Here is a 14,942-nt window from a genome sequence, read left to right on the forward strand (position 1 = left end):
TTACGTACCCAAGTACAATATACTTTCTGTTGCCTAAGCTTTACTTGTTTGGGCTATATTTTACATCACAAAACCTCCATGCGAAAAGACCAGAAACAGCAACCATGGTCTTCTCGTACCCATCCTTCACAACTTCTATGGCTAGCATTTTTTCCCTTTTCCTGTTCATCTTCTTTCTACTATGGATATCAAGAAGAGTTCGAAGAACTGCCTGTAAAAAGATAGTTCCACCTGGAGCTGGTGGCGCGTGGCCTTTGATTGGCCACCTCCGCCTATTAAGAGAGTTACAACCGCCTCATATAACTTTGGGTAAAATGGCTGACAAGTATGGACCAATCTTCACTATCTACTTGGGTGTGCATCGAACTCTAGTAGTAAGCAGTTGGGAGATAGCTAAAGAGTGTTTTACCACCAATGACAAAGCCTTTGCCAACCGTCCAAAAGCTATAGCCGCAGAAATCATGGGTTACAACTATGCTATGTTTGGGTCTAGCCCTTACGGTCCCTATTGGCGTCAATTACGAAAAATAACCGTGCTTGAGGTCCTCTCAAATCACCGACTTGAGTTGCTCAAGCACATTCGGCAAGCCGAGGTAAGTGCATCTATAAATGACATGTATTACCAATGGGTCAAGAGTGAAAACGTACCAGTGGAGATGAAAAGATGGTTTGGTTACACAACCCTAAACGTTGTATTGAAGACTGTTGTAGGAGAGCGATTTAGTGGGGCTGTGACCAATTTAGAGAATGAGGAGAATGATCAACGTCGAAAGGCTTTGAGAGATTTTTTCGATTTGACTGGGGCATTTGTGTTGTCTGATGCAATACCATATCTAAGATGGTTGGACTTGGGAGGCTACAAGGAAGCAATGAAGAAAACAGGAAAAGAATTGGATTATATGGTTGGAGAATGGCTAGAAGAACATAAGCGTGCAAAAATTTCAGGTGAGGTGAAGGGACACCAAGACTTTATGGATGTGATGTTGTCCAATGTTACTGACGATGATGCTGAGACTTCCAGTTATGATGCTGATACAATCATCAAAGCTACAAGCTTGGTAAGCTATTCATAACCCCATTAATTAATTCTCACACATATATATTAAGAGTCAGTGAAGCAAGTGAAATTGTTTGATAAGTTCATTCAAATGTTGGTGCTCCAATATTTCAAACTTTATGCATGTACATGCATGCACTCATGCATCTTTATCTTGAATAAAAGTTAGTAATTGACCAAACCGCCAAAAGAAAGAGGAAATTTAAGCCTTTTTTTTTTTTTAATTTGCTAAATACATGTAGATTGGACTACATTTTGAGATTTTGAGAGTTTTTTTGTTATTCTTGTCTTATTAGTAATTTGTAGGAAGTGCCAGAGTGGGGTTGTCGACTCTGTAATTCTGTTTTGAGGTAATTGGGATAACTTCGAAATAAATGATACGGCTTGTGTCTAATACACTTAACACATTGGAACATGGATAAGTCCAAATTAAATTGGTTCAAAACTAACTTATTTGCTTAAAGATGCTTTTTGTCTCCTCTTAAACCAGATAATTAAGCTAGGCCAAATACATTTTTTTTCTTATTCTATACTTTCTGTAGGTCCTTATGTTAGCAGGTACAGACGCAACAACAATAACATTAACATGGGCTCTCTCTTTACTTCTCAATAATTATGACGTCTTAAGGAAAGCCCAACAAGAATTAGACCTTCAGGTTGGTAGAGAAAGGCAAGTAGAGGAATCGGACATGAAAAATTTGGTCTATCTTCAAGCTATTATCAAAGAAACAATGCGTTTATATCCTGCAGCATCACTCTCAGTGCCACACGAGTCTACTGAAGACTGTACTTTGGCTGGCTATCATGTCCCAGCCGGCACTCGACTCATTGTTAATGTTTCAAAGCTCCATCGAGACCCAAATGTATGGTCAAATCCAAATGAATTTCAACCTGAAAGATTCCTTACAACCCACAAGGATGTTGATGTTAGGGGCCAACATTTCGAATACTTACCATTTGGTAGTGGTAGAAGAGTGTGCCCTGGGATATCATTTGCACTACAAGTTATACAACTCACATTAGCTACCTTGTTGCATGCTTTTGAAATCTCGACCCCGTTAAATGAACCTGTGGACATGAGTGAGGAAGCAGGACAAACCAACTTGAAAGTCACCCCACTTGAAGTCCATGTCACTCCTCGCCTTCCTGCCCAAGTATATACACTAGATATTATATATAATAAAAATGCGAACTACTAAGGCATTTTCATTTGTTAGGGTACTTTTGTATTTTTTTTTTTTCTTTCTTTTTTTTGTTGAATGGTAAAAGAATGTTTTCAGTGTGGGCTTATTGACTCTATGCACGACAATAAATAATGCATACCACCGAGGCCTTGTTATGGTTATCATTGTAACTACCGGCAAGTGGTGTCGTGCATACCACCGAGGCCTTGTTATGGTTCTCATTGTAACTACCGGCAAGTGGTGTACTTTTTGTACTTGTTTTAAGCATAATTCCAAGTTTTCATTTACTAGATAGTGTGACACATGTATGGTCCACAATCATGTATTGTCCATCTTTTAACACGCATTATATGGGCCTGGTGCTGGTCTACAATCATCTTGGCAATATATTGAAGGCAAAGGTAGGTTTAATTGACTTATGTGGCTGGGCCTAAAGCTATCATAGATATGAGAGGAAGTCGGGCTCTTGCAAATTATTGGTTAAACCATGGTTTAAATATATAAATACTAAACATCATAGGCTATCATCGCAACCATAAAAAATATATTATTATTATTTAATAAAAATTTTAAAAAGAATTCTTTTTATTATAAGAATAGAATCAGATTTGAAAATTTATACATATTTTTTAAATAATTTTAAAATATATTCTATATTTAAATTGTCTATTAAAATCTTGTTACATCGTAATTTTATAATTATATGAAACGAAATTGCTTATTAAAAATTAATCAAATTTATCATATAACTCCCATACATGAATAGTAAAAGAGAGAAAAAAATGATTTTTTTCTCTTAAACTTTCTACTAACTAATCTCATTTATAAATAAAACTTAAAATTTGTATTAAGTCAGGCAGATCTGGTATTGATTTGAAAAATTTTTTTAAAGGAATTAATTTGAAACTTTGATTCAAGACTAGGACTAATAGTAAAATATTTGAAATAGATTTTACTACATTTAAATAATGAAATGTGTTTCACCTACGAATTTGTTTTTCACATTCATTTAAATGGTGAAGTGAAGATTGATCTTTGACCTGATATTATATGCTAATAAATTAGCCATTATTGTGATTAGGGATATTCACCAAATTGCACAAACTGTAAAAACCGCACCAAAACTACCTACAAAATTGCATAATCACACCACACCGCAAGTAACAGTGCACCACACCGCACCGCACCGTACCCTTTTTATATATTAATATATTTTTTTAATACTAAATATATTATTAATAGTTTAATAATCCTAACAAGCGTTAATTAGGAAAGTCAACCCAAAATAAAGAAAAAAACTAGCTCAACAGTTTAAAATTTAGCCCAAAATAAAGGGCAAAATCAGTTTTGTGTTGGTAAGAAAAGCCCAAAATTTGAAAAATATACCGACTTTAAATCATTCAAGCTGCATCTTATACACCGCATTGCATATGTGACCGCAAAAATAAAGTACAATACAGTTATGGTTTTAGCTAAATTTTAAACTACCCCGCACCGTACCGCACCGCATATGACCGCAAAAATTAAGTACAATGCAGTTATAGTTTTAGCTAAATTTTAAATTAAACTGTACTGCACGTGTAACCGCAAAAATAAAATGCAGTGCAGTTATAATTTTGGCTAAACCGCATCACAAAGTGCAGCAATAAAAATAGCCCAAAAAAACACCCCTAATTGTGATTGATGTCCGTACTTAGATAATTTCTGTTGCGGTGTTGCCTAACCTTATCACAACACAAACCCAACCCACATGCTCTTCTCGTACCCTTTCTTAACAACTTTCTGTGGCCATCGTATTCGCCTTTTTCCTGTTTCTAATCGGATATCAAGAAGACCTCAAAGAATTGCTACTAAAAAGATAGCTCCACTTGAAGATGGCGGTTCGTGGCCTTTGATTGGCCACCTCCGCCGATTAGGAGGGTCACAACCACCCCATATAACCTTGGGTAATATGGCTGACAAGTACAGACCAATCTCCACTATCATAGGTGTGCATCGAACTCTAGTAGCAAGCAATTAGGAGATAACCAAAAAGTGTTTCACTACCAATGACAAAGGCTTTGCCAGCCGTCCAAAATTCTTAACCGCAGATCTCTTGGGTTACAACTATGGCGCCATGTTTTGAGTCAGCCCTTATGGCCCCTATTGGCATTTGTGTTGTCAGATGCAATACCATATCTAAGGTGCTTTGACTTGGGAGGGTACAAAAAAGCCATGAAGAATACAGCAAAAAAAATTGGATCATATAGTTGGACAATGGCTAGAAAAACGTAAGCAAGTGAAAATTTCAGGCGAGGTGAAAGAACACCAAGACTTTATAGATGTGATATAGCCCAATGTTGCAGATGATGATGATGAGACTTCAAGTTATGATGCTGATACAATCATCAAATCTACTTGCCTAGTAAGCCACTCATAATCCTATTAATTAATGCATATATTGAATATAATGAACATTAAAACCTCTTATCATTCATCCAATAATATCAAGTACGCATTCTAGTAGACATAGGAGTTCAGTTCATGGTTGAGATTGGTAGATTATCTAAATGCTCCTCCATGACATTCTAGGAATATCTCATAGAGTGATGCTACACTTATTACAAATTTTAGTATATAAATTTTATAAACTGAAGTATTAATTTTTAAACAAGAATAAAAAATTATATATTATGTTGATAATATTTTACCAATCACATCAATTGTTAGATTAGTTTGTAAGCCTTCTATAATAGTATAGAAAATGGCTTTTATAGTCTTCTTATTTCATATATATATATATATATATATAACCTTCACTTATTTCAAATCATTTGTTCATGAATATGATTGGTACCGTTTAAATAATATTACTATAAATAATTGAATATTTGAATTACTTTTTTATTCATACTAAAAAAAAGAAATCACTTTTATTTGAATAATATTTTAGTTTATATAGTAAAATTTATAGTGTATCTAACATCACTCTTCTATGATTATTGACACATTTGTTTGTAACATTATTTAGTAAAATTTATAATATTTCCAACATCACTTAAAAAATAAGTTCTACCTTAAACTTTTTTCTTTTTTTCTTTTTGAGAAGATTTCTACCTTAAACCTAATGCTAGGTTTCTCTAGATCACAAGATAACATATGTCTCTTTCTTCCTATATATAGCAGTTTAGATGTGACAATAATTTTGTTGACATAATTAGATAGTATCATACGCTCAACACCTTGAAAATAGCATAGGAGGTGGTCCAGATCAATAATTATATGTTAACATATTATTCAGCAAAAACAAATTATATGTTAAAATTTTTTACTTTTTTTTTTTTCTCTCACTTTCCAAAAATTTCAACAAATTATTGGCCTCCATGAATGGGAGCAAAGCAAATGACTAAAAATTATTTCATTCCCTAAATAGTCAGTCTAAGCAAGTGAGATTGATTGATAAGTTTATCCAAATGTCGGTGCTCCAATAATTTAAACTTTATGCGTGTCATGCCCTCATAGGCTCATTCTGTCATGCATGCTTATCTTGAATAAAATTAGCACTAAGAGGAAGTGGGATTGGCGAGTTCTGTTTTGATTAATATGGCTTACTTAGAGATAATCCTAATAAAAATAACTTATGGGAGGGTCTACCACTTTAGAAAAGCGAGAGTGGCACAAAAATTTGATGATAATTAATTGTCTTATATAAGATTCTGCAAATATATGATACTGAATATTTAATCAAAAAAATGCTAGCTCACGGTAGGTCATGAAAAGGAGTTATTAGTTATGAATTAAACTTGATTTTTTTTTTTAATACAAAATCAACATCAGTTAGTGCAGTGCAGACCAGGGGTTAGAGATGATTCAGAGACTTTAATAATTCTACTATTAGTGTCAATATTCAATACTTGAATCTTATAGAAAAGACCCAAAGAGGTAATCTGATCATGCCAAACCAAGTTCATGATAAACAAGAAAAAAAGAATTCAAACAAATTTTGTTCTCAATATAACCTGGCATTTCATATCATTCTTCTATGTTGATCTTTTATAAATAAGATACCAATACAAGTTTTATTTCTGATAGAAAGATATCAATACAAGTTGATAAACAAGAAAAAGGATTTATATATACTTGTCGACTAATATAAATAAGATACTAAAAAAACCAATTTCCCAAACTTAAAACATTTTATTCCTATATGAAGCTATAAGTGAGACATGATATACTTTTGGATTCTTAAATCTTAACCCGTGCATGGACCCATTGTATAAACTAATTTATTTGAGCTGAAAGGATTCACTAATACTGTTTTAAAATCTTTACAAAGAGAATTCAAATTCAAATTCAAATCTCTTATTTTACTTGATGTAATAATTAAATTATTAAAAAACATTAGCCTATTTGTTTAAACCTAACTTATATATTTTAAAATAATTAACTTTTTTTTTTTTGGGGGGGCTTAAAGACATTTTTTGACTCATTTTTAATCAAATAACTCTGTACACTTTTTGTAGGCCCTTATCTTAGCGGGTACAAACACAACAACAGTAACATTGACATGGGCTCTCTCATTACTTCTCAACAACTATGAAGTCCTAAGGAAAGTCCATCAAGAATTAGACCTCCAAGTTGGTAGAGAAAGGCTCGTAGAGGAATCAGACACGAAACATTTGGTCTATTTCCAAGTTGTTATCAAAGAAACAATGCGTTTATATCCTGCAGCAACACTCTTAGTGCCACAGGAGTCCATTGAAGACTGTACTTTGGCTGGTTATCATGTCCCAGCAGGCACTCGACTCATTTTTAATCTTCCAAAGCTCCATCGAGACGCACATGTGTGGTCAGATCCAAATGAATTTCGACCCGAAAGGTTCCTTACAATCCACTAGGATGTTGATGTTAGGGGGCCAAAATTTCGAATACATACCACTTGGTAGCGGTAAAAGAGTGTGTATTGGGATATTGTTTGCACCACAAGTTATGCAACTCACATTAGCTACCTTGTTGCATGCTTTTGAAATTTCAACCCCTGCAAATGAACCCGTGGACATGATCGAGAAAGCAAGACAAACCAACTTCAAAGCCACCCCACTTGAAGTCCATCTCACTCCCCGTCTTAATGTCCAAGTATATGCATAGCGTAACCAATTTAGAACTACTGGGGCATTTCAATTAGAACTGTTGTGTGCTTCTTGTACTTGTTTTAAGCATGGAATTGGGATCTTGATCTAGAACAATTTCTTAAAATGAAAAAATATCCAAACTACAAAGCTATGTAATATCATTTTCATATTTACTATCCGATCTAAGACTAATACATTTTCTAGAATTTAAAAATATGAAAAATTATACTTTTAAAGATTACATTTTTCTTAACGTATAGTCATTTTTATTAAAACAAGAAACGAAAAGCAAAAGTTATTCAGTACTACAAGTCTATAACATCACAAAAAACTACACCAAATATAACTCGAGCTGACTTATATGCGCTCGTTTCATTATAATTTGTTTAGAACTTTCTTTCAGTCATGGATTCACTCATTTCTTGTTTGATTTTTCTTTCAGTTACGGTCCTTATGGACCAGAAGTTTCTACTGCTATAGTCCACAAAACTCAATTCTCAAATATACTCCTGGGCCTCCTGGAAAATCTAGACTTGGACCCATTAATCTGACCCAAATTCGAAGGACAATACCCGACCCAAACCATTTAATTTACGGGTCGGATCAACCTGCGGGTCAGATGGGTTTTCCCGTACTATAAACTGGTTTTTTTTTTTTTTTTTTTAATATATAAAACAAACAAACCCAATGGCCTAAACAAAATTTTCATATGCCCGCTTCGAAAAATGTGCTACCCAAGAAGCTCAGATATCCAAGCAAGAGGGTGAGTCGGTGTGGCCCCTTAGCCCAAAACGTGTGGACATTGGGGCTAAGGAAGATCCAGACAAAAAATGAATTCGAGTTGTAAGGAACCATTACATGGGCCATTTGGAATTTCAGAAATGGTTTTTATTTGTCATATCGTACGCTAAAAGATTTTCAACGATGGTAGAATTATTCTTCATATTTTATTTCAATTTTTTAACTTTATTTTCATTTATTTCAATCATCTAAGTTTCAGATTTATTCAATTAAAGTATTTCTATCAACTTTTATTAACATTTTTGAAAAAAAAAATCTAGAAAATATTTTTCAATCATTAATTGAATTTTTTTAATTTAAAATTTTTGAAGAAATATTTAAAAATTTGATAAATTAACCACAATATTTAATAAAAATTGATGGAAAAGCCTTAATTAAATAAACTTGAAAATTAGAGAACTGAAATAAACGAAAACAAAGTTAAAAGACTATAAGGTTAGGATTTGTGGTCCAAGCCCAAAACAATGAATTTGTAGAGTAAAGGTAAAAGAGCTAGGTTAAGTATGGGATCAACAACCATGAATCACACCCTCCAAGCACAAGCCAACATTAATTTACACGTAAAGAATGGATACCCGAAGAGTTATATTATTGATTATCTAGTGAATACAAATCTTAGAGTTGCAGCAAAGTTCTCCCTCCCCCCTTTTGTTAGGAGCTTCTTGCCTTTATATAACATCCCTTCTCTTCATCTCCATCGTCCACTTGTACCTCATCTGTGAATCTACTTGAGTATATGTCATGTCAAGCATCTCCTTTAGCTCTGTGTAAGTGGCGGTAGGTAAGGATACACTGTTCAGGGGTCTTCTCCACATAAATGCGGTCAGAAAAGTTGCTTCAGAGCATTAAATACAGTGGTAGCAGCTTTCCCTTTAGATATTCCTTCATCCTTATCGTCTCCCAGTGTACTCAGAGCTTATCTTGATCAGAAAGAGTCCTCGAAAGATCATCTTGACCTTTTATACGTTCAATTGATCCTTACTATTCGCGTCAGAGGAATGTAACCTCTTCGGACAGAAGGCGACCTCTTCGGATTGTAATCACTTTTCCCTCTATGGGTCCCTCTTTCAGATGGGTCTTGCCCTTACCATCTCCTTCTTCTCGGTCGCACAGTAGCCCTCATATGGGCTCTCGGCCCACTATGTTGGATTGGGCCCTTTTCCCTCCACAAAGACTAAAATGAAATCTAAAAAAACTTAGAGAGTCAATTTTGCATTTTAGCCAATTATTTACAAGTCAAACTAGTGTCATCAAAAAGCAAAGGGATCCTTATCGAGCACAGGCCACACGACAACAAATGAAAAACGTTGAAGGCTAGGTAGATCTCGATCATACATGGTATGGGGACAAAATTGCTACCCAAGTGGTATTTAGCCTCGAATGAGTGTACTGCTTTATATTGAGAGAGAGAGAGAGAGAGAGCATTGCTTTTCAGGTTGTGATCAATATTGCTCATGGCTTTAGGCCTATGGTCCCATCCATACATTTAGGAGCATTTTCTTTCTTACTATACTTTTTGCATCACTTTTTCTTACAATATCAATTGATGATGCAAAAAATCCTTAATGGCCACTCATCTAAATCTAGATCTTTAAAAGATTTGTAATGGGAAAACATGAATCAGAGGACACTTGTGTAGTATCACTATATTAGCCAAAAGACCCTAAACTTCTCTGATGCCTAAGTTGGGAATTCACTAAACCCATTACTCCTATAAATGTCCCCATTTTACCTTAGTAGAATTTGGTAGGAGCATCAGTGGTAACTGTTGTTAGAGACTCAAGGTTCATAACCATTATGGGTGATAGTGGTGTACTTTCTATACAATTATGACCAACAAATCACATTTTTTATTTATTGAATATGGGAACTAGGTTGATGGTCGAGGTGGACACCTAATCTTTGGTCAACTGTTGATGACAACAATAAAGGTGTTGGACTATTGCCCATCATCAATAAAATTTTGCCTTTAAATCCCCCACACGCACACACCTAAAAGGGGAGGGGTGAATCCATGATTTTTTTTTATTTGAAAATAACTAAAATTACTATCAATTTACTATACAAGCATAGGTGGTGTTGTTCGAAACTCCACAAGGGCTGTTATTGGTGCTTTGTCTCAACGAATCAAGCTCCCCACCTTGGCAACAATAGTTGAACTTCTAGCATGCCGTATTTGCAAAGGATCTTGGGGTAGTGCAGTGCATAGTGAAGGGTGATGCTGAGGTGATTATCCAAGCAATTCAGCATGAGGATTCATCTCACTCAAAGTATGGGCATGTGGTTCAAGATGTTGTGTTTTTAGCTAGAGAGTTTCAGTTTTGTAGTTTTTCCCATGTGAAACGAATAGGCAATTTAGTTGCCCATTGTTGATACTCATTTTCACAACACATTTATACAAGCCCAATTCAACCAAGCTTGACTTCATTATGGGCTCAATTCATATATTATATTTTATTTTATTCGTTTAAGCATGGTCCAAGCCCATGTGACTTATGAAGAAAATTGAGGAAGTGTGGTTTGGAGGGTATGAGCTAGTTTCTTTCGGACCTTTTTGCATAAGCCCAACACATACGTGCTACTAAGTGGGCAAGGGACACTAGTAGTACCTTAGGCTCATGAAGGAGGTCTTATACCCGAAATTTCCACCCCAAAACAGCTTTTATGCTCTAGGTGACTGTGGCCCAACTTTTCTACTATACCATTTTTTGCCTAAAACACATAGCTGACCTTAAGTGGCTAGCCTTGTCTGCTGCAACAACCAAATGCAATCTCCAAGGACCTGCCATGTCTAGGAAACACCAGCTCATGAATTTAGGCTATTTTATTTCCCAAATTATGCAAAAAGCAAGGCATCCCTCTTACCCAATTAAATCAAATCTGACCATAACTTCTTTGATTCATACCTTAGGGATCAAAGCCTTTTCTATTGACCAAAAACAGTCACTTAGAGCACTCTAATTTCAATACAAAATGCCGCAATCAGATTCAAAATCAACTAACCACGTTCTACCCACATACTTGAAACTTCAGAGCAAAAGCCCATTTAGCCAATCAACAATCTCACAATTAAGAAGCTTGGTTGGAAATATAGGTACAAGGGAACCTTTCCTCTCTTCCTCGCAACCTCTCTCAATTTCCTCTTCTCGGTGACTGTGGGTCGAAGTTTCAAACCTGTTGAACCACGTTTTCCCCATAAAGCTGAAACTTGAGAGCAAAAACTCACTGAGTCAGGAAACATTCTCACAATTCTGAACCTTAGGGGTGGAAATATGGGTACAAGGAAACCTTCCCTCTCTTCCTTACAACCTCTCTCAATTTCCTCTTCTTGATAACTGTGGGTCGAAATTTCAAACCTGTTATATTTTTATACTTTTTCTGCACTTTTGTAATTAGCATTTTGATTCTCTCTTATCAATGCATCATTAGCCTTTTGTTCATTATACATTTGAAATTTTGGACTTGATTCCCCACAATAAACACCTCTAAAAAACCCAAGGGGAGATTTGAGCCGTTCTCACATTTTTAGTCCTTGTAGCAAAACATCCCCGACACCCATTTTTTAGCTCTAAGTTTGGAAGTGAGTTACAGGTTTGGTATAATATCCTCTGATGTACCATAAAATCAGTAAGATCGTCCATCCCTCGTGGACGACGAAAACGGACGAGGCAATTATCGTCACAACCCTAGGAATGACGCCGGGTCAACTCGACTAAGGACGACCGTTACGAGTAACTGCATTAAATACCAATTCCATTGAAATAACGCCGGTTAGGCTGACACCTGGCTCAAGTGTTACCAGCCCAAGCAATAATACCCCCATAATGACGAAGCCAACGGCTAGAAAGGCACTGAAAAGGTCTATATATATCTTCAGATGGAGTGTTGAAGTGGTAAGAAAAATAGGTACCAGTCAATCTACATTCTTTGTTTTACGGTTCACTGAGCTTCTCTAACTTAATCATCGAAGGCGTTGTGGGCAGCCACCCACCGGTGATTCCTGCTTTCCATTGTGTTTTAGGGTCAGTACCAGCAGAGGACGATTCGAATCTGGACAAACATCTTGACTGACGATCTCAGCATCATCAGTTTGGCGCTGTCTGTGGGGAACAGTTTAGCTCTTTGAACGATCGGTTCAGGGACATTGTTCTAGTAAGATGGAGTCCAGCTCTAATCCAGATCCAGCTGCTTTGGCCCAGCAAATCCAGGAACTGGCAGCCACGGTGGAAGTACTCACCAAGAAAAATCAAGAAATGAGACAGCGGTTACAACAGAGAGATAGCCACACAGAAGTTAACAGGGATGAGGACGAAGACAGTCATAGGAGACGCGCCAGCACTCCTGACGAACCAAATTCAAGTCTCCTCAGGGAGATGCGGAAAGAGATGGACGAATTACGAAATGCAATTAAGGGAAAGACGGACCGAGGAGTTGACAGGATCGTCAGGCAGTCTGACTCTCCCTTCACTACCGCCGTCCAAGAGTGCCCAGTACCCCCCAAGTTCCGTCCGCCCCAGCTCGAACCTTTCGACGGGTTAAAAGATCCGTTGGATCATCTCAATACATTCAAGACAACTTTGGGTCTTCAACAACCACCTGATGAAATCCTATGTCGATCATTCCCCACTACCCTTAAAGGTGCAGCCCGGGAATGGTTCGCTAAGTTGCCTACTTCGACTATTGACAACTTCGAACAACTAAGCAACTCTTTCATTCGTCATTTTGTGGGTGGACAACGACCAAAGAGGACAGCTGATCATTTGCTCACAATCAAGCAAGGGGAAAAAGAAACTTTAAGGTCCTATGTGACGCGCTTTACACGAGGAATGCTAGAAGTGGACGAATCTGATGATAAGGTTCAGCTCACGACCTTCAAAGCCGGGTTGAAATCCAGAGACTTCGTGGCTTCCCTAGCAAAAAACCCTCCCAAATCTATGGCAGAGGCGCTACTGAAAGCACAGAAATACATGAACGCCGAGGATGCGTTAGCAGCCATAGACGGGACCGAGAAAACAAGAGAAAAGAAGAAAGAAAAAGAGGACGATAGGAGGGGACAAAAAAGAGATCGGACGGACCGGCGTAACGAAGACGGGAATAGGCGAAGAGACGATAAAAACTCCCGACAAATGAAGTTCACACCGCTGATGATGCCAGTTGATCAGATTCTAGCCGAGATAAGGGACGAGCAAAGCCTCAGATGGCCGAGACCACTCCAATCACCTCCTAGCGTACGCGATAAGAGAAAGTATTGCCGTTTTCATAAAGATCACGGGCACTACACGGAAGATTGCCGAGACCTGAAAGAGCAGATAGAAGAGCTTATACAGAAAGGGAAACTTCAAAAATATGTAAAAAAGGGGGAAGTCAGCAGGTATGGTAAGAAAGAACAGCAAGGGGACACCCGAAGAAGCGAAGGCCAGCCACCTCATCCACAGAGTGCAAGGGGGGAAATAAAGACCATTGCCGGGGGACCGTCCATGGGAGGGTCGTCCAGGTCCCTCAGAAGATCGTACCGAAGACAGGTAAATAGCGTCCACAGCTCACCTCCTTTCAAGCAGCGACGGCCGAATCAGGAGATGTATTTCTCGGAGGAAGATGCAAGGGGAATCAAGCAGCCTCATGACGACCCATTGGTTATCACAGTCATGATCGAAGGTTTCAACACAAGGAGGGTCTTGGTAGATAACGGGAGTTCAGCAGATATCATTTATCTGTCTGCTTTCCAGCAACTGAAGATAGATCCAAACAAACTTCGGCCCTTCGAATCGCCCCTCGTCAGCTTCAGCGGAGATAGAGTGTACCCCCGAGATTCCCCTTCGTCTTACAATGTGATCATTGGACGACCTACGCTTAACCTTTGGAAAGCTGCTACTCCATGTATTGCCTGAAGGTGAAGTTTCCGACAGAACAGGGGGTTGGAGAGATAAGAGGGGATCAAGTCTTGGCAAAAGAGTGCTATCAGGCGGTTCTGGCGTCCAGAGAAAATCATACGTGGGTGATCGAAGATAAGTCATCCGATGTCATGGAGAAGTTAGAAACAGTGACATTGGACGAGGAAGATCCATACAAGACGACTCACGTAGGGACGAATCTGAACTCAAAAGCGAAGGAGTCAATTGTTCACTTCTTGAAGAACAACCTCGATGTATTCGCGTGGAGCCATGAAGATATGCCAGGGATTCCTGCAGATATCATCGAGCACCGTCTGAACGTGGACCCACAAAAAAAGCCTGTCCAGCAGAAGCGGAGAGTTTTTGCTCCTGAAAGAAATAAAGCGGTAACGGACGAGGTGAACAAGTTAATCACTGCTAACTTCGTCCGAGAAGTTTATTATCCAGAATGGTTGGCCAACGTCGTCATGGTGAAGAAGACCAACGGGAAATGGAGGATGTGCGTTGATTTCACTGATCTAAACCAAGCCTGTCTTAAGGATAGCTTCCCCCTGCCCAGAATAGATCAGTTAGTTGACTCCACTGCCGGGCACAAGCTCCTGACGTTCATGGATGCATTCTCAGGATACAATCAGATACAAATGGCCAAGGAAGATCAAGAAAAAACTGCCTTTGTCACCAGTCAAGGGCTGTATTGTTACAAAGTTATGCCGTTTGGCTTGAAGAACGCAGGCGCCACATACCAAAGGCTAGTAAATCAAATGTTCAGAGAACAGATCGGGAGAAATGTAGAGGTATACGTTGACGATATGCTCGTCAAGAGCAAAGAAGAAGAAGATCACCTGGACGACCTCAGAGAAATATTCAACACACTCAGACGCTATTGCATGAAGCTGAA

The 14,942-nt window shown here is 37.7% G+C and overlaps 2 protein-coding genes and 1 pseudogene across 2 annotated transcripts; all 3 read left to right on the forward strand.

Annotated features, from left to right (window-relative positions):
• LOC136068971 (cytochrome P450 CYP82D47-like) lies at positions 1 to 2,543 on the forward strand. Its single transcript, XM_065776926.1, has 2 exons — positions 1 to 1,058; positions 1,600 to 2,543. The coding sequence occupies exons 1-2, from the start codon at positions 105 to 107 to the stop codon at positions 2,254 to 2,256; spliced, it is 1,611 nt and encodes a 536-aa protein (XP_065632998.1). The 5' UTR covers positions 1 to 104; the 3' UTR covers positions 2,257 to 2,543.
• An 18-nt stretch (positions 2,544 to 2,561) lies between these two features.
• On the forward strand, positions 2,562 to 7,431 carry LOC111998676 (cytochrome P450 82A3-like; annotated as a pseudogene).
• Positions 7,432 to 12,310: 4,879 nt separating this feature from the next.
• LOC112028525 (uncharacterized) lies at positions 12,311 to 14,041 on the forward strand. Its single transcript, XM_024061223.2, has one exon. The coding sequence runs from the start codon at positions 12,311 to 12,313 to the stop codon at positions 14,039 to 14,041; it is 1,731 nt and encodes a 576-aa protein (XP_023916991.2).
• The last annotated feature ends 901 nt before the right edge of the window (positions 14,042 to 14,942 follow it).

This window comes from Quercus suber, unplaced genomic scaffold, assembly GCF_002906115.3.
Source record: "Quercus suber isolate HL8 unplaced genomic scaffold, Cork oak 2.0 scaffold_145, whole genome shotgun sequence".
Taxonomy (NCBI): domain Eukaryota; kingdom Viridiplantae; phylum Streptophyta; class Magnoliopsida; order Fagales; family Fagaceae; genus Quercus; species Quercus suber.

Coding starts and splice junctions, on each gene's coding strand:
- LOC136068971 (XM_065776926.1), top strand. CDS start 105: ATGGTCTTCTCGTACCCATCCTTCACAACTTCTATGGCTAGCATTTTT. Junction 1,059..1,599: donor TCATCAAAGCTACAAGCTTG/GTAAGCTATTCA, acceptor TACTTTCTGTAG/GTCCTTATGTTAGCAGGTAC.
- LOC112028525 (XM_024061223.2), top strand. CDS start 12,311: ATGGAGTCCAGCTCTAATCCAGATCCAGCTGCTTTGGCCCAGCAAATC.